Source organism: Leptodactylus fuscus, chromosome 2, assembly GCF_031893055.1.
Source record: "Leptodactylus fuscus isolate aLepFus1 chromosome 2, aLepFus1.hap2, whole genome shotgun sequence".
Taxonomy (NCBI): Eukaryota; Metazoa; Chordata; class Amphibia; order Anura; family Leptodactylidae; genus Leptodactylus; species Leptodactylus fuscus.
Window position 1 is genome coordinate 20,759,810 of NC_134266.1, and position 20,343 is coordinate 20,780,152.

At 43.2% G+C, this 20,343-nt stretch overlaps 1 protein-coding gene across 2 annotated transcripts; it reads left to right on the plus strand.

The window, feature by feature from the left end:
- Positions 1 to 3,031: 3,031 nt before the first annotated feature.
- EPCIP (exosomal polycystin 1 interacting protein) lies at positions 3,032 to 19,130 on the plus strand. 2 transcript variants are annotated; one of them, XM_075263508.1, is made up of 3 exons: positions 3,032 to 3,118; positions 4,315 to 4,374; positions 18,174 to 19,130. In XM_075263508.1, the coding sequence occupies exon 3, from the start codon at positions 18,205 to 18,207 to the stop codon at positions 18,874 to 18,876; it is 672 nt and encodes a 223-aa protein (XP_075119609.1). In that variant the 5' UTR covers positions 3,032 to 3,118; positions 4,315 to 4,374; positions 18,174 to 18,204; the 3' UTR covers positions 18,877 to 19,130. The 2 variants fall into 2 exon arrangements, with proteins under 2 accessions (XP_075119609.1, XP_075119610.1); XM_075263509.1 differs by lacking the exons at positions 3,032 to 3,118; positions 4,315 to 4,374 and adding an exon at positions 12,750 to 12,910.
- Positions 19,131 to 20,343: the final 1,213 nt, after the last annotated feature.

Consider the following 20,343-nt stretch of genomic DNA (forward strand, 5'->3'; position numbering starts at 1 on the left):
GTGTCTGTACCAGCAGAATAGTGAGTGCAGCTCTGGGGTATAATATAAGATGTAACTCAGGATCAGTACAGGATAAGTAATGTAATGTATGTACACAGGGACTGCACCAGCAGAATAGTGAGCGCAGCTCTGGAGTATAATACAGGATGTAACTCAGGATCAGTACAGGATAAGTAATGTAATGTATGTACACAGGGACTGCACCAGCAGAATAGTGAGCGCAGCTCTGGAGTATAATACAGGATGTAACTCAGGATCAGTACAGGATGAGTAATGTAATGTATGTACACAGTGACTGCACCAGCAGAATAGTGAGCGCAGCTCTGGAGTATAATACAGGATATAACTCAGGATCAGTAATGTAATGTATGTACACAGTGACTGCACCAGCAGAATAGTGAGCGCAGCTCTGGAGTATAATAGAGGATATAACTCAGGATAAGTAACGTAATGTATGTACAAACCTATACTGTGGCACCTACAATGTAACACTTCATTCCATCAACATTCTAAGTTATAAGCAAGCTGTGAACCTCCATGCTTGTTTCATCTCCATTGGAATAAATGGGTGTTATAGAAATCTACAAGCATGGGCATTTGTACGTTTCAAACTCCTATTTCAATACAGGCAACCAGGATCCTCTCTTTTTCAAGATAGGCAGGGGTCCGGCAGCTGGGATTACAGGTCATAAAAAGTCAATTATGGGAAAATCCCTTTAAGCAGGGGCTCTTAGACACGTTTTTGTCTTTTTGATGGGCCCCAATGTTCATGTGCCCACAGCAATTGCCCAGCCTGTTATGCCTTTACTTACACTCCTAATCCAGAGTCTCTTGCAGTGATACTTTTAGTATTATATTATGCATGTTACATTACTATGGAGCCATACAATGTGCACTACACATGGCACTATATGGCTATTGAACATTTTACTGCTTATAAATGCAGCTTTTCACTTCTCTATAGAAGAGGTGGCAGACAGACCAGCTTGCCACCCGAATCCTTCACTGGGTTAAGAAAATTTGTAATTAGCCGTCCATTGTTTAGAAAGAGTGAAATCCACTAGACGGGATTAGCTCTTTGTCTTGCTGAATTTTCCCACAGACTTGTCTTATTGCCTGAAGCTAGAAGTTTCCACAGCGGACACAATACCCAGTCCACAACCCCTGCACCGCCAGAAAGACGGGGGGCGACTCTGCATCCAAAATATGTACTTGGGAATCAATTGCCACATTAACAGGGGGATTAGAAAGTGAGGGAAATCAATTTTACTAGGACAGAAAATAATGAGATCACTATGAAGTGAAGACATCTATGGGCCGAATACCAGACATATTTTTCCTATTTTGACTGGAATTTTCATCTATTGCTGCGATGAATGTCATATATTATAGGGAATGATGGAAAACACTTTACCTTTTTTTTTCCGTAAAGCAACATGTCCAAAATATCAGTCTGTACTCTGCATGGAATAGATTCCTTCCTAATCCTAAGGGAATGTCTATCTATCTATCTATCTATCTATCTATCTTCTATCTATCTATCTATCTATCTATCTATCTCCTATCTATCTATCTATCTATCTATCTATCTATCTATCTATCCATCCATCCATCCATCCATCCATCCATCTACCTATTATCTGTCTACTGTCAACCCCTACTTTTGCTACCAAAGGGTTGATTTTCTCCTTTCTACCAGTGGAAGGCTGTGTATTATACTCCTTCTCACTCCAGTGCACCAGGGGGCAGGGGAAAAACATTTACAATGTACAGACTGCCAGTCATTAAAGGGATCCTAGCATTAGAACTCAATTTTTTCTCACTAACATGTCAGAATAGCCTTAAGAAAGGCTATTCTTCTCCCACCTTTAGATGTCTTCTCCGCGCCGCCGTTTGGTATAAATCCTGGGTTTCCATCGGTATGCAAATGAGTTCTCTCGCAGCACTGGGGGAGGTCGTCAGTACTCAAACAGCACTGGGGGCGTGCCCAATGCGGCGAGAGAATTCTCCAGCGCCACCTCCATCTTCTTCCGATGTGTTAGTGAGAGAAAATTGAGTTCTAATGCTAGGATCACTTTAAAGGAGATCACAAAAATTTAATCAGTTTGTTGAGGGTGACCAGTGGGAGCAAAAAACGTCCGTTATACTGTACTTTATATGGCAGCAAAAGGAGGCCATTATACTTGGTGTGGAGACAAAAGGGGGTTATTATGTGGTATATGAGGGCAAACGGAGGCCATTAAACTGTGTATGGGAGCAAAAAGAGGTCGTTATACTATACATTACATGGGGCGGAAGGGGGCCATTGTATTATGTAGGGGTATAAGGGGACCATTATACTTCGTACTGGGCATTAAGGGGGCTGTTGTACTGTGTAAAAGGGGGACATGACAATAGCAGCTCTGTAGATCAGATTTCTATAAACCTTTCCCAATAAAAACACTCACAACATGCCAAATATTGCTGAGGATCTCACACAAAATGTTCAACTTTTGCAATTGTAATGTAACAGGGGTTTCTGCAGTAACGCAGCCCAATTTCAGGTGTTTTTTTGTTGTGGTGGTGGCTTCTACTGTAACACGCTGCTGCACCACAAAGCGCCCACACAGATCTGCCGCCCTGGTTACACCAGTCTACCTATAATTTAGCTATTATCTATTATCTATTGTATATACCTATCTCTGTCCATTCTATATCTATGAATATACCGACTTCTATCCCCATAGCTAAATATTACAGTCTCCTTGTCACTCTCAGACCCTGGTCCCAGTAGCTCAGTAGGTGACAGTATAGACAGCGCCTCCTAGCCTCCAGCGCGTGTATTGCAGCGCCTAGTAATTATTAATCCCCAGTCATTAGTCAGACAGGCATTTCAGAGATTGGTAAACTTTCCCAGCTCCTACAGGGAGTGTTTCCCAGGAATGCAAAGTACAAATCGAATCTAAACACAGCCATTTATCAAAGACAACATTGGAAGGTTCGCCTGGCTGGTCAGCACTGCCCATTCTCCATGTGCCATGTGCTAATTTAAGGCTGCAGTCTCTGGGAAGGGAAGGCAGTCTCGGGCTGACAGGGGCAGGGGTATGACTGCAGCTCCATACTGACGGCTGAACCCAAGGTAGGTCTGACGTCCAATATCAATATACTTCTATGTATCTAGATTTATTTCTAGAACACATGACGGATGACTGTCTGCGTGCTCAACAACTGCAACTCCCAGCGTGCCATGACAGCTGCAGACTAGTAGGAGTTGTAGTCTGGTGAGGCGCAGGTTGCAGACCTCTGGAGTACAGCCTGTAGGGCTGCATATAGTCGCTATATACCTGTGATTGATATATTATGCCATGTAATATGGAGTAAATCAGCCGGTTCTTTTCTATATACATGTTTCTACAACTTGATGTGCAAGGGCTCCACCATTTACGATATATACCTTATGCCTAGTGTCTATCCGGCTGTTGTGGAACTACAAATGACATGTTGATCTTTTGGGAACTCTAGAATAGAACGTTCTGTAGGAATATTTATACGTACAGATGTAGCAGAGTTAACCCGAAACTTCCGCAATGGGTTAAACTGCTGCATTGTAATATCTTATGACTAAAGACTACAAAAGCCAATGAAAATGTATAGGCGATGACCTTTCATTGGTTTTTGTTTCCTTCTGTGATAAGATATCTTGCTGCATCAGTTTAAGTGCAGAAGTTCGGGTATTAGTGTGCGTCAGGGTATTCTTAATGGTGGTTACTGGGACTGTGCCATATAGTTACACTCAACCATTGACGTAATGATAGGGGTCACAGACAGGAACAGACACCGGGCCCTTGTGCAACAACACCAACGGGCCCCTTGTTTTCCAATATTTCAACATAAAGCGTCCCCTTGTAGCTCTATAACAATCCACCAGTAATGGTTAGCCATGATTTTGGGTTAGTTTAGGCATTTACCTGCAAGTATAAAGCTGATGGGGCCCCCTTATCTATTGGGCCTGCACGGGTTGCACCAATAGCACATCCGCCATATACAGGTGGAGAATAAATGGATAGATGATATGAGTTACACACATAGCCAGGTAAGTGTGCCGATTCTCCATTTATTCTCCCGACTGGATGCAAAGTCAGACTTTACTTCATAGGGATTGGTTGACCCTTATTTTGGAGATGGCTTCAGATCCATTCATGGAAGATCCTGTGAATTTGCCACACATGGCTAAGGTGGGATTACCCCTTTAAGCTATTTATAAAGGGTGGATGGGTATATCATATCTTGAAGACCCATGCCATGTAACATCTTCTATCCTCATTTTTCTTTCAGTCACTGTCCAGATCTACTGAGGAATGGGAGAGACGTCTTCCTCGCTGTGGTTTGGATAAGGTAGGTTCCATCCTACAAGCAATGGGTTGCAAGGGTGGTAAATGCGCCCTTGGTGTAATGATACTGGCTGGACACCAGAGGGCAGAACTGGCCGACACCTATGGGAGTCAAATTTCCTGGGTACTATCAGTCAAATAGTATAACAGCGGGCAGTTACAGACACAGTATTGGGAAACACAGATCAATACAGCAGATTAAGGGTCATCCAAGAAAATGGAAACTCACCAAAACATGACGATGATGATAAGAGATGATAATGGATGCAATCAGTATTGACCTTCACTATCCCTAACATAATCCATAATCTGCAGTGCAGACCCTAACACATACAAAACTAGCACTAGGACCCAGAGGTAAGAAAAATCTAAGTAGTGATCAACCAGAAGTAAGGCAAGACAAATAAGACGGGGAGAAATATACCAAGAACTAAAAACTCAGAAGCAAAGACTGGACTAGAATAAACCAAGAACAAGCTACAAGACTGAAGCGACTTATGAAGACCCCAGGTAGTAGACGTATGCAAGGATAGCTGGGATAAAATTCATCGAGCTTACTCTTTCTCAGGAATATACACAGTTAGCCAATCTGGATGTAGATGAGTAGGAGATGCTGAAACGGCAGAGGGACTTGTATAGAACTACACAATTTAATTAAAATAATAAGTGTAAATCTGCAGCTTCACCTCCCTCCTCCCCTCCCCGTCTAGCAATTACTTTTCTATAAACGCCACATATATTTTACTAGTAAGTATTTATCTATGTTTTACAAAATGAATAAAAAAAACTTCATAGAAGAATCAAAAAATTCCCTGCTCACTTCCGAGTCTCCATGAAGAACTAATCTTCCTGCGGAAACTTTATCAGACCACATTATAAACCAATAGGTTCTATCACTTGCCATCGGGATCCATACTACAACAGGTCTTTCAGAGGTTCATGTTATAAATAGAAGCTATGGCACCAGTCTTTAAAGACTTAAAGGGATCCTATCTTTTAAACACAATTTTTTCTCCTTAACATGTTGGAATAGCCTTTCAGAAAGGCTATTCGTCTCCTACCTTTCCTTTTCTTCTCCATGACCACCGTTCGCCTGCAATCCAATGCAAATGAGCTCTCTCGCAGCACTGGGGGTGGGCTCCAGCGCTCAAACAGCACTGGGGGCGTCCCCAATGCTGCCAGAGAGCTCTCCAGCCCCGTCTCCATCTTCTTCTGCAACAAGGTCTTCACCACATCTTCTTTCGGCGGCGTCTTCTTTTAGGCCTCGGGCCTAGGGAAAGTCGACTGCGCAAGCCCGCCGGCCACGAGAAAATGGCCACTTACAATACTGTGGAAGCGGCCATTTTTCTTGTGGCCGTGGGCATGTGCAGTCGGCTTGCCGTAGGCCTGAGGCCTAAAAGTAAGAAGACGCCGCCGGAAGAAGACGTGGTGAAGACCTTGTCGCAGAAGAAGATGGAGGCGGCGCTGGAGAGCTCTCTGGCATTGGGGATGCCCCCAGTGCTGTTTAACTGACTGTCACCCCAACACGTAGCTATGGCCTCACCACAGGATAGGCCATAAAAAGTTTAACCTTAGACAACCCCTTTAAATTCCATTCTGGAGATAATGGAAAATGCTAGCCAAGAAGGCAATTAAGTACTAGATTTGTAACATGTGACATCTTCTAAATGACCTCCCAGCAATCTATTTAATTTATAGTAAAAAGTTTTACAATTTAAAGTTAGTTTCATCCAATGGGAATGATGCCTTTATGGAGTCTCTTCCAATTAGGATTGCCATAATGTATGATGTGTGTATACATTAAATATATAGTTCTGAGTGCAGAACACCCTGGTGATCCAAGGGACAAAGAAACTTATACATATATTAAATCAACAGGGCAGATGTGAGCAAAGCTCCATCTGGTTTCTATTATACAGTGATCAGCAAATGAAGTACCAAAGAAGTGGAATTCTGCTTAACTGTATATGTTCTACAGACTACCCTATCATGTGATCATGATCTTATATGGAAGACGAGAATCTCATCTTCATATGGCACCAGAACCACATAGATATAAGCATTCGAAGTCATCCCCCTCCAGCCCCAGCTTCTCTGCATTACACCCCTACTCGCCCATACTCGCAGTCAGAGGCAGTGAGGATTTCTGCTCTCAACAAAAGGGAAAAGAATAGAGGGGTCATAAAGTGTAAATGAGCCGAAATTAATCAATAAAGTACTGTATATACTCGAGTATAAGCCGACCCCCCTAATTTTACCACAAAAAAACGGGGAAAACTTATTGACTCGAGTATAAGCCGAGGGGGGGAAATGCATGACATTCTGTTTGTGCTCATGTTAATCCTAGCCGGCTTCAGGCCTATATGGTAATATCCCAGATGTAACGTGGTCTGGGGCATTATCATATAGGCCCAAAGCCTTATGGTAGCAGTAGCAGCTTGTTGCCAAACAGGCCCAAAGCCTGTGCTAGCAGTAACATGCTATTAATACTACCACAGGCTTTGGGCCTATATGGTAATATCCCTGACCACGTGACATCTGGGATATTACAATATAGGCCTGAAGCCTGCTAGGATTAACATCGGATCCCGGAGAGGTGAGTAAAACTGTTTATTATTTTCTCTCTCCTCCCCTGGGGCTCCGATTATTATACTCGGGGGTCTGAAAAGACCCCCGAGTATAATAATAGCGGCAGTGGGATCGCGGCCTGGCCCGGGCCTACTAACTGCTGGCCTCCGCTGCCTATAGTATAAGGTGATGCGGGGGTCGGCAGTGAGCAGGTCCAGGGACAAACAAACATTAGGTTCTCAGACTTACCGACCTCGCGCTGCTGCTCCCGCTGCCGCCACTGCTCATCTTCTCCTGCGGCTGCTTCTCTTCTCCCGCGGCTGCTTCTCTTCTCCCGCGGCTGCTTCTCTTCTCCCGCGGCTGCTCCTGCATCTCAGCGTAGGGAGCGTGATGACGCCGCCTGTGTTGAGACGCAGTAACGCTAGGTTCACACCTGCGTTCATGTCTCCGTTCTATGGTTTCCGTCTTCTGCATGCCAGAAGATGGAAACCATAGACCGGGTCCGGCCGTGAGTGGCGGTGAGCGTTTTAGGTCCTCCGCCGCGAAACCGGATTTTTTTATCCAGACACAGAGTACTGCATTTCCGACTCTGTGTCTGGATTCTAAAACTCGGTTTCGCGGTGGAGAGCCTAAAACGCTCACCGCCGCTCACGGCCGGACATCTCTCTCACCCATTCAAATGAATGGGTGAGAAAGACTCCTGCAGGTTTCCGTCTCCTGCTCTGTTTTATGCAGGAAACGGAAACCTGAAGTACGAAGTGCCGGCGCAGATGTGAATGAGCCCTAAGATGTCATCGACATATGCCGGGTGTGGGCCGAAGCTAACGTGGCCACGTCACCCGGCATATGTTGTAGCCGGGGGAGGGGGCCGGGACTGGAGCGGAGGCCCGCTGCAGCGAATCAATACGGTCGAGTCAATTACCGTATTGACTCGAGTGGTAATTTCACTGGTCCGCAGTAAAAGACATCTGTGGGAGGCCTCTGGAGCAGCGCTGCTGCCGATAGGTGGTCGGTGAGGCAGCGCTGTCTCCAGGGCCGCCTTAAGATGTTTCCAAGGCAGAGAAGATGCTCTGGAAACATCTTGGGGTGGTCCTGGAGTCAGCGCTGCCTCACCACTCACCTATCGCTGCTCCAGCGGCCTCCCACAGATGTCTTTCACTGCGGACCAGTCATGTGACATTTTCAATTACCGTATTGACCCGAGTACAAGCCGAGGCGCACTTTTTCAGCACAAAATCTAAAAACTATTTTTTTTATATTTTTTAATGCATAAAAGTTGGCAGAAAATCAAAAATTGCTCAAAATTTTAGGTACGCTTTAAATATTTTTTAATATGGGCGTCTCTCCTGTACCAACCTTATCTGTGCCTCTAAATGATTCTAGGCTAAAATCTAATATTTCGCTTCACATACACAATCTCTTGGGTTATTTCCAGCACTAAATTGCTTAACAGTTTTCTAACGTTACTAGAGACTATTCTGCGCAGACCTATCTGGAGTGTGAACAGGGATCACAACATAAACAGAGATTACTGGGAACATGTTGCTCCCCTGGCATGTGCGCTATCTCCTGCTCCGCTACTCCCATTAATGTCTTTCTGTGTTGACATTAAAGCATCGGTGATAAATGAGCAAAACTTCTCAAGAATCTCATTTTCACCACCCTGAATGTATATTAGTTACTGCGCCGCTGCCGTGGAAGCATCACGAGTAACCACTAGCGATTCCAACACTCTTATCTGTGTGTTTGGGATCATCATTCAGACTGTAAGCAGAAGGATATCATCTGTATTGTTTGAGAGACCATTCAGTATTTTGGGTGGTCTGGCACGGGCTGCTTATATGAACGTATGTTTAAAGTAAGATGGGCGTCTGCCAGTGGGCAGAGGTGGAAGACAGGGGGGTAAATTCAGGACGGACGCTCTGATAAAAGCTTTGAAGTAGAAACATTACAGTGCAGCTCCGTTTTTAGTGAATCTATATGAATGTAATAGGTAATTGTGTAAGTCTGGGCTCCGCAGCCGATCCCTGGTGATATCGGAGGCCTAAGAAGAGAATAAAAACACTCATTGGTACAAAAAATACCGCACCAAGACGGAGTTAGGGTAAGTTCACACAAAGTTTTTTGGTCAGGATTTTGAGGCCGTATCCGCCTCAAAATCCTGACCAAAAAGACGGCTCCCATTGATTTCAATGGGAGCTGGACAGTTCTTTTTATCTGGGAGCCGGAACAAACCAAAAAAGAAGCGAAATGCTCATTCTTCTGATCGATTCGCCTCGCGATTCAGCCTGAAGACCCACCCTAGGCCCGTTCATTGGATCTAATCTGGAGCGGAGTGTGCGACTGGATTTCATATAAAGATAAAAATCTTACAGCATGGATCCAGTAGATAAGATCAGACATCCTACGCGTTTCAAGACCTACATTCTGGTCTCTTAGTTATAGCTATGACTAAGAGACCAGAATGTAGGTCTCGAAACGCGTAGGCTCTCTGATCTTATCTACTGGATCCATGCTGTAAGATTTTTATCTTTATATGAAGTAAAAGTTATATTTTATAATTTTTTTGAAGATTTGGGTGTGCTGGATGTTTTTTTTTAAAAACTTTTTTGCATATATTCCATGTCCTATCAGTCAGGGACTTCCGTGCATCCCTCATCATATAGTGCTGCTCCTGGTATAATTTTAGGGTAGAGTGTTTTTTTCTTTTTTCTGTGCGACTGGATGCCTGTGCACTGCATCGGCATTCAGTCGCGGCTACCCGTTTTTTGGTCAGGAACCTGAGGCGGCTTCTCTACGATATCTATAAATCCATATATTTGGTGTTTGCGTATACCTTAGCCTTTGCTGTATTTTTTGGGCTTGTTTGCTTTACATTATTTGGATGCAATGACTAACTTGCTGAATATTAATATCATTGTATGGATATTTACTTATCTATAAGTAGGGAGGGAAGAAGTGACAGTGAGACATAGATAGCAATGGCGGCTCACAGAGGGGAACCTCCGCTCCGGTCCTGGCGCCTGAAGCTGAATTAAGTCCTTAATTACCTTTATGTTTTCATTCCCCGCTGAGATTCTCTTTCTTAGTAACTAAGGCGATTAATCTTTAATCCTTCTTATGTTTGGGCACTAAAGCCCCAGAAAGCTTGTTCCTGTCACTCTCTCCCATAAATAGGCAGGAACCTGTAGGGTACAATAATACAATTATAGGAAGAGGGATGTATGCGAGGAATGAAGGCAGTACACAGCACCCCAGTGTACGGGGGGAGGGTTCACACTACTGTTATTAATGGCCATCATAGGATCAGAGCAACGGACACTAACAGCAATAGAGTGACGATGCAGATGCAGCCCCCTCTGTCTGACGTCTGTGTGCATTGACTACAATGTAAAAAAAATAAAGCTTTCTTCTTTCCTGCTATTGTTACAAAAGTAACAAAGAAAGCTAACAACGAAGTTTTTTTTTTTTTTTACATTAGAGTCAATGGGAACAGATACCAGATAGAGCAGGCTACATCCGTCACTCTGTTTGTACGGCGAGGCAATTTCAGTATGTTTTTGGCATGTGGGAGGAACCCCACGCAACTACAGTGATCACATACAAACTCTTTGCAGATATTACCATTGGTTGAATTCAAACCCAGGACCTAAAGGCTGCAAGACAATAGCACTAAGCACTGAGCCACCATGCTCCCCTAAACAGTGCCATCAGAGTGCTCCCCTAAACAGTGCCATCAGAGTGCTCCCCTAAACAGTGCCATCAGAGTGCTCCCCTAAACAGTGCTATCAGAGTGCTCCCCTAAACAGTGCTATCAGAGTGCTCCCCTAAACAGTGCTATCAGAGTGCTCCCCTAAACAGTGCCATCAGAGTGCTCCCTTAAACCGTGCTATCAAAGTGCTCCCCTAAACAGTGCCATCAGAGTGCTCCCTTAAACCGTGCTATCAAAGTGCTCCCCTAAACAGTGCCATCAGAGTGCTCCCCTAAACAGTGCCATCAGTGTTCTCCTACACAGTGCCATCCGAGTGTTCCCCTAAATATTGCTATCACAGTGCTCCCCTAAACAGTGCCATCAGAGTGCTCCCCTAAACAGTGCCATCAGAGTGCTCCCCTAAACAGTGCTATCAGAGTGCTCCCCTAAACAGTGCCATCAGAGTGCTCCCTTAAACCGTGCTATCAAAGTGCTCCCCTAAACAGTGCCATCAGAGTGCTCCCCTAAACAGTGCCATCAGTATTCTCCTACACAGTGCCATCCGAGTGTTCCCCTAAATATTGCTATCACAGTGCTCCCCTAAACAGTGCCATCAGAGTGCTCCCCTAAACAGTGCCATCAGAGTGCTCCCCTAAACAGTGCTATCAGAGTGCTCCCCTAAACAGTGCCATCAGAGTGCTCCCTTAAACCGTGCTATCAAAGTGCTCCCCTAAACAGTGCCATCAGAGTGCTCCCCTAAACAGTGCCATCAGTGTTCTCCTACACAGTGCCATCCGAGTGTTCCCCTAAATATTGCTATCACAGTGCTCCCCTAAACAGTGCCATCAGAGTGCTCCCCTAAACAGTGCTATCAGAGTGCTCCCCTAAACAGTGCCATCAGAGTGCTCCCTTAAACCGTGCTATCAAAGTGCTCCCCTAAACAGTGCCATCAGTGTTCTCCTACACAGTGCCATCCGAGTGTTCCCCTAAATATTGCTATCACAGTGCTCCCCTAAACAGTGCCATCAGAGTGCTTCCCTAAATAGTGACATCAGATTGCTCCCCTAAACTGTGCTCTGAGAGTGCTCCCCCAAAAAATTGCTAGCAAAGTACACCCTAAACAGAGGTGTAACTTGTGCCCCAATGCAAAATCTGTAATGGGGATCCTACCTATAATGAGCAATTTAGAATAGCAGTATGTTTTAGAACTTGGCCCCATCAAGATCCAGGGCCCAATAGCGACTGCTACTGCTTCACCCCTTATAGCTACGCCACTTCCTCTGAATGGTGCCATTAGAGTGCCCCCTAAACATTGCCATGAGATCTTCCCCCTTAACAGGGCCACAGACTTTACCTGTCTACAGTGTCCTCAGAGCATCTCCCATAAGCAGCGCCATCCGCTGCCCCCATATGTAATGCGGCCATTCCTCTCCATCTCCCAGGCTTTTTAGGGACTACCCCTTCTGTATCTATCAGCAGACTACCATATGTTATGGAAACTTCCTATCAGAGGTGTAAATTAAACATCCTGGGCCCCAGAGCCAAATAGGTAATGGGGCCCCTAAATACTATGTGTCATTTAGATGATCCCTTTGGGGTCCCCTCAGGTTTCAGAAGTGATTACTACCACAGCGCCCCCTATAGCTACGCCCCTGCTTTCTATACAGTTGTGTTAGAGTCCCCTACCAATACTTGTGAAGTGGCAGAGGGGCATTGGGGCCCAAACACACCTTTGAGACCTCTGCACCCCTTATAGCGAGTGATAATGTAGGAGAACTTAGTTTTGCGTATTTTACTGTTATATGTATATACCTGCGTTGGTCTGTATACAGAATGCCAGGTTATTTACCGTTGGCCATGCAGACAGAGGACACAGAAGGTGGAGGACCCCTTTAAGAAACAATATATTCGTATTCTGTCCGTTCCCAGGAATTGTGTATGAGTCACTTCATCACAAGGTGTTTTCCGTCATGTCCAGAAGTCAGTATAACAGGATTACTTCACCATCTAAGCTGCATTATAAGCAGTGAGAGCCGTCGCTCCTTTAACTAACTCATGATAGTTAGCCAGAAACTTCTGACATTCATTTCCTGCTACTGGTGTTGCTGCGTGGCAGAGGAACCAAAGATAGATCAAGGGAGAAAAACAACCGAAATACAGGAAAAGGGGAGAATAAAGCTCCTGAAATGCAGCAGCGTTCAGCAGCGGAGTGCGGGTCTGGAGTACAGCAGCATCCACAGCTCCGCAGAGTAACCTGAGCCCAGGACAGATGACCAGAGCGGTAAGGACTGACACATAGCACTGACTCCAACTGCAAGACCTCCGCTGCCATATCCAAAACCTACAGACTGTGCCCTACAGGCCCCAAATGCCACAAACTTTCATACCAATGATGTTATTCAGGATAAATACAAAGTTTATATAGGGGGAGGATGGATGGATGGATGGATGGATGGATGGATGGATAGATAGATAGATAGATAGATAGATAGATAGATAGATAGATAGATAGATAGATAGGAGATAGATAGATAGATATGAGATAGATAGATAGATAGATAGATAGATAGATAGATAGATAGATAGGAGATAGATAGATAGATGATAGATAGATAGATAGATAGATAGATAGATAGATAGATATGAGATAGATAGGAGATAGATAGATATATAGGAGATAGATAGATAGATAGATAGATAGATAGTAGATAGATAGATAGATGATAGATAGATAGATAGATAGATAGATAGATAGATAGATAGATAGATAGGAGATAAATAGATAGATGATAGATAGATAGATAGATAGATAGATAGATAGATAGATAGATAGATAGATAGATAGGAGATAGATAGTAGATAGATAGATGATAGATAGATAGATAGATAGATAGATAGATAGATAGGAGATAGATAGATAGATAGATAGATAGAACAGAGATAGATAGATAGATAGATAGATAGATAGGAGATAGATAGATAGATAGATAGATAGATAGATAGATAGAACAGAGATAGATAGATAGATAGATAGATAGATAGATAGAAGATAGAAGATAGATAGATACATAGATAGATAGATAGGAGATAGATAGATAGATAGATAGATAGATAGATAGGAGATAGATAGATAGATAGATAGATAGAACAGAGATAGATAGATAGATAGATAGATAGATAGATAGATAGAACAGAGATAGATAGATAGATAGATAGATAGATAGATAGATAGGAGATAGATAGATAGATAGATAGATAGATAGAACAGAGATAGATAGATAGATAGATAGATAGATAGATAGATAGATGATAGATAGGAGATAGAACAGAGATAAATAGATAGATAGAAGATAGATAGATAGATAGATAGATAGGAGATAGATAGATAGATAGATAGATAGATAGATAGATAGGAGATAGATAGATAGATAGATAGATAGATAGATAGATATGAGATAGATAGGAGATAGATAGATAGATATATAGGAGATAGATAGATAGATAGATAGGAGATAAATAGATAGATGATAGATAGATAGATAGATAGATAGATAGATAGGATATAGATAGTAGATAGATAGATAGATAGATAGATAGATAGATAGATAGGAGATAGATAGATAGATAGGAGATAGATAGATAGATAGAACAGAGATAGATAGATAGATAGATAGATAGATAGATAGATAGATAGGAGATAGATAGATAGATAGATAGAACAGAGATAGATAGATAGATAGATAGATAGATAGATAGATAGATACATAGATAGATAGATAGATAGATAGATAGATAGATAGATAGATAGGAGATAGATAGATAGATAGATAGATAGATAGATAGATAGATATGAGATAGATAGGAGATAGATAGATATATAGGAGATAGATAGATAGATAGATAGATAGATAGTAGATAGATAGATAGATGATAGATAGATAGATAGATAGATAGATAGATAGATAGATAGATAGATAGGAGATAAATAGATAGATGATAGATAGATAGATAGATAGATAGGATATAGATAGTAGATAGATAGATGATAGATAGATAGATAGATAGATAGATAGATAGATAGATAGATAGGAGATAGATAGATAGCTAGATAGATAGATAGGAGATAGATAGATAGATAGAACAGAGATAGATAGATAGATAGATAGATAGATAGATAGGAGATAGATAGATAGATAGATAGATAGAACAGAGATAGATAGATAGATAGATAGAAGATAGATAGATAGATAGATAGATAGATAGATACATAGATAGATAGATAGGAGATAGATAGATAGATAGATAGATAGATAGTAGATAGATAGATGATAGATAGATAGATAGATAGATAGATAGATAGATAGGAGATAGATAGATAGATAGATAGAACAGAGATAGATAGATAGATAGATAGATAGATAGAACAGAGATAGATAGATAGATAGATAGATAGATAGATAGATAGAACAGAGATAGATAGATAGATAGATAGATAGGAGATAGATAGATGATAGATAGATAGGAGATAGAACAGAAATAAATAGATAGATAGAAGATAGATACATAGATAGATAGGAGATAGATAGATAGATAGATAGATAGATAGATATGAGATAGATAGATAGATAGATAGATAGATAGATAGATAGGAGATAGATAGGAACCTCTATAAAACAATCACCCAAAATCACGTCAAATAAGATGGGTAGTGTAAAACACTGAAAATCCATCATAAAAAATGTGGTCTGGGTAAGGAGGGGTCTTCTCAAGAGAGGTTTCGCTATAGATAGACAGACAGACAGACATATATAGATTGGTTGCGATATGAACAGAAGTATGTCAAAGATAGAAGATAGATAGATAGTGCTGGCCAAAAGTATTGGCACCCCTGCAAATCTGTCAGATAATACGACGGATAGTACGGGGTGACACTGTTGTACCCTCGGACTGCAGGGCAGCTTGAACTTGTTTGGATGTTAGTCGAGGTTCTTTATCCACCATCCTCACAATCTTGCCTTGAAATCTCTCGTCAATTTTTCTTTTCCGTCCACATCTAGGGAGGTTAGCCACAGTGCCATGGGCTTTACACTTCTTGATGACACTGCGCACGGTAGACACAGGAACATTCAGGTCTTTGGAGATGGACTTGTAGCCTTGAGATTGCTCATGCTTCCTCACAATTTTGCTTCTCAAGTCCTCAGACAGTTCTTTGGTCTTCTTTCTTTTCTCCATGCTTAATGTGGTCACACAAGGACACAGGACAGAGGTGGAGTCAACTTTAATCCATTTTAACTGGCTGCAAGTGTGATTTAGTTATTGCCACCACCTGTTAGGTGCCTCAGTAAGTAACAGGTGCTGTTAATTACACAAATTAGAGAAGCATCACATGATTTTTCAAACAGTGCCAATACTTTTGTCCACCCCCTTTTTTATGTTTGCTGTGGAATTATATCCAATTTGGCTTTTTGACAATTCTTTTTGTGGTTTTCCATTGAAGACAAATTAAATGAAGATAATAATACCAAAGAATTTGTGATTGCAATCATTTTCTGGAAGACAATGAGTATTATCTGACAGAATTGCAGGGGTGCCAATACTTTTGGCCAACACTGTATTTGTGTAAAAGGGAGATGGCTATAGATGGCTTTATGCTATATATACATAGAATTCAATGGGCTGCCATACGTATTACTTGGTTCCTAACTGCCAGGTATTCCTTCCAACTCCCTTATACACATGCACACTTGTCTTAGCCAAGTGTGCATGTCTTCTTAGTGGGATAAGGAGACTAAACCACAGTCCACTGGTGATGGATCAGGAATCTTGAAATCCAACTACCCGATCCTTCACTCATCTGTCATTAGGTGAGACCCCTATGGCAAACATTCCTCTGACACCATTGGCATCGTAAAGTATAGTCACACGTACAGTCACATACGCACCAAACACTGACTTGCTACATGTCCCAACCAGGGGTGGATTATAATAAGGGCGAAATGTGTGGTTCCCCAGGCCTGAGGCTGTAAGAGGTCGTGGCAAGTAATTGCACATTATAATCCGCCCTTTTTGTGAACTGTACCTCTGTCCTCCTCGGGCCTTTTCCAGCCTCCTCCAGCATCATGATGTATAGACGCAAGCATCATAATACAGCTGGACCTGAGTAATCGCTAAGGCCTGTGACATCATTCAGGAGGCCCAAAGAGGATGGGGACCTACGCCAGAGCCCAGGGGAGGTGAGTAAGACTGTTTGTTATGTTTACTCACCTCCCCTGGGCCTCTGATGATTTTGAAGAAACCACAAAGTACAATATTAGTTTGTGGGTGGCAAACCTCAAAAATTTGCAACGAGAAATAGTTCAGTCATCCCTATGTATGTGGGTTTTTTTCTTCATTTTTTTTATTTTTATTAATGCAGTGGTCATTGTACTATATGGAGGGGCCGATATATTGGACATTATACAGTGTGTAGGGGCCACTATGGGGCAATATAATGTGTGTGTGGGCTTCTATGGAATATTATACTGAGTGGATGCCACTATGGGACATTATACTGCACAGGGGGGCACTATGGGACATTATACTGCATGGAGGCTACTATGGGACATTATACTGCATGAGGGCCACTATGGGACATTATACTGCATGGGGGCTTCTATGGAATATTATACTGAGTGGATGCCACTATGGGACATTATACTGCACAGGGGGCCACTATGGGACATTATACTGCATGAGGACCACTATAGGACATTATATTGTGTGGAGGGGCCACTATGGAACATTCTACTGTGTGGACAGTCCACTATGGGACATTATACTGAGTGGAGGGGCCACTATGGGACATTATACTGTGTGGAGGGGACACTATAGGACATTATACTGTGTGGAGAGGCCACTATGGGACATTATACTGTGTAGAGGGGCCACTATGGGACATTATACTGTGTAGAGAGGCCACTATGGGACATTATACTGTGTGGAGAGGCCACTATGGGACATTATACTGCATGGGGTCTACTATGGGACATTACACTGTGTGGAGGGGCCACTATGGGACATTAAACTGCATGAGGGCCACTATGGGACGTTATACTGCATGGGGGCTACTATGGGACATTATACTGCACAGAGGGCCACTATGGGACGTGATACTGCACAGGGGGCCTCTGGAATATTATACTGCGTGGATGCCACTATAGGACATTATACTGCATGGGCTACTATGGGACATTATACTGCGTAGGAAGACACTATGGGACATTAATCTTTGGCACGAATTTGGGTGGGGCGTGATTTTTCTGAACAGCCCAGGGCACTATGAGCTCTTAACATGCCCTTGGTCCAAACATAGTTATGTGTTATATCAGAGCTTGTAGCTTCATTGCGGGGTTGTCGATCTCATTGTAGTTCTACCCACATTGAGCTGCTCAGCATTGTAACCATTAGGAGCACCACTTATTATTACATGTCCCATTCCTGGAGAATTCCTAAATACCGTATGATGATATGTTAAGATATTGATGACTCTTTAATTCTCTTCCTAGATTAGGATCGTCCCTGGCCATTTCCTGATGGATGTCGCACATTCCGAAGCCTGACGCCTATGATATCCGGATATCAATGTCCTTCTATAAATACCAGCTCTTCATACTTGGCTTCCTGAACCTCTGCATTATTAAACACCTTGCCCACAGCCAGAACCATACGCTGATATTTTCCAAGGACAACAACATCCGTAACTGCAGCTGCTCCGCTGACATCCAAAGCTGTGACTACAGTTTGGCCAACCTGATGTGTAACTGTAAGACCATCGCCTTTCCGAAAAACAAGACGGGCTCCAGGCTGAGCTACAATGGTGACCTGACCATCTGGTTCTCCGACACAACCACCTTGGGAAAGTTGGTCAACTTTACCTTTGTGCATAACCTAAAACTATTATTGTGTGGGGCGACGACTCTCCCAACAGAGTATCTGGCCGTCTTAGGTCTTCGATACCTTCGTGTCCAAACTGAGACCCTCCAAGAACAAAGCCTGACCATAACGCATTGCAGTGTCAAGGATAGACTGTGTCAGGTGCCCACATTTCACATCTCCTACCTGGATACTTCACTGTTTAATGGACTTCCCTTGTTAAAGTCCTACAGCGTGGAGAACGTTTCGAGCATAAAGGAACAGTTTCCGAATCTGCCGTTTTCTAGCTGGATATCAGACACAAATAAGAGCTACATTGTGACGCTAATATACTAACCATTAGACAAGGAACTGCAGGATCCCAGCTCAGTCTGAGACAGGATCACCTATGGAGCTGGACTGGCCCCTGCCAGGATCCGCCAAGGCTCTAACACAATATAGGTGTTGCGTTCCAAAATAATTTTAACTAGTGGGCCCAATACTGACATTCCCCACAACATGAGCTGGTGGTGAGGATATGACAAGAGAGTAAATGGAATAAATATATTTTTAGTGCCGCGCTGTGGAATATGTTGGCGCTACAGCAATAAACAACAATAATAAACATGGTGGAAAGGATCAAGTTGATGTCTTCTTACTACATTCTTAATGCTGACCTCCCACACCGTTCAAAACCTTTGACATTCGACCAGACTGCTGCTGTGTACTGTGTATAGTGTACAGAGCTTCATACACTATATAGTAGCGGAGTCATAATATTGCAGTTCAATTCCCATTCACACTGATGGGAGCAGGTCTGCAGTAATGTTGCATGGGCCACAATACAAAGGGGGGAGATTTTTGAAGACTGGAGTTTGCAATGCTAGCCTTCATATCTCCTGCACCGGTGGGTGAGTGCCTAATTTATGACGAGATGTGGGCCTCCTGGTGTTCAAGGCATGATAAATTACCCCCTATGTATAGAGCCAGTACCAAACCCAGCAGCAGTTCCAGACAGTGGTGCAGGGGACGGGTGCTGACCCCCGCACCGATCAAATATTGAAGGACGAGCTTAAAAATCTTGGAAAACTCCTTTATAGAGTAAGTTCACATGGAGTTTTTTGGTCAGGGCTTTGAGGCCGTAATCGCCTTAAAACCCTGACCAAAAAGATGGCTCCCACTGAAATCAATGAGAGCTGCTCAGGAGAAAAATAAAGCGAGATGTGCCTAATCTGGAGCGGAGGGAGAGCTGAGTGTGCGCTGAACCCTGCTCCACACTCAACTCTGCTGCATCAGAGATGCGCTGAACTCTGCTGCACACTCAGCTCTGCTGCATCAGAGATACGCTGAACCCTGCTACACACTCAGCTCTGCTGCATCAGAGATGCGCTGAAACCTGCTGCACACTCAGGTTTGCTGCATCAGAGATGTAGCAGAACTGAGTGTGCGCTGAACCCTGCTCCACACTCAACTCTGCTGCATCAGAGATGCGCTGAAACCTGCTGCACTCTCAGGTTTGCTGCATCAGAGATGTAGCAGGCTGAGTGTGCGCTGAACCCTGCTTCACACTCAGCTTTGCTGCATCTCAGCAAAAGCTGAGTGTACAGCAGTGTTCACATCTCCGGTGTAGCAGTGCTGGCCGTGTGTTCAGCTTGGCTGCATCTCCGATGTAGCCAAGCTGAGTGCACGGCCAGCACTGCTACATCTCGGCATAGGAATGCATTAACCAGCGTTGATTGGCCGAATGCCATACAGAGTACAGCATTCGGCCAATCAACGCTGGTTTTGATTGGCCGAATGCTGTACTCTGTATGACATTCGGCC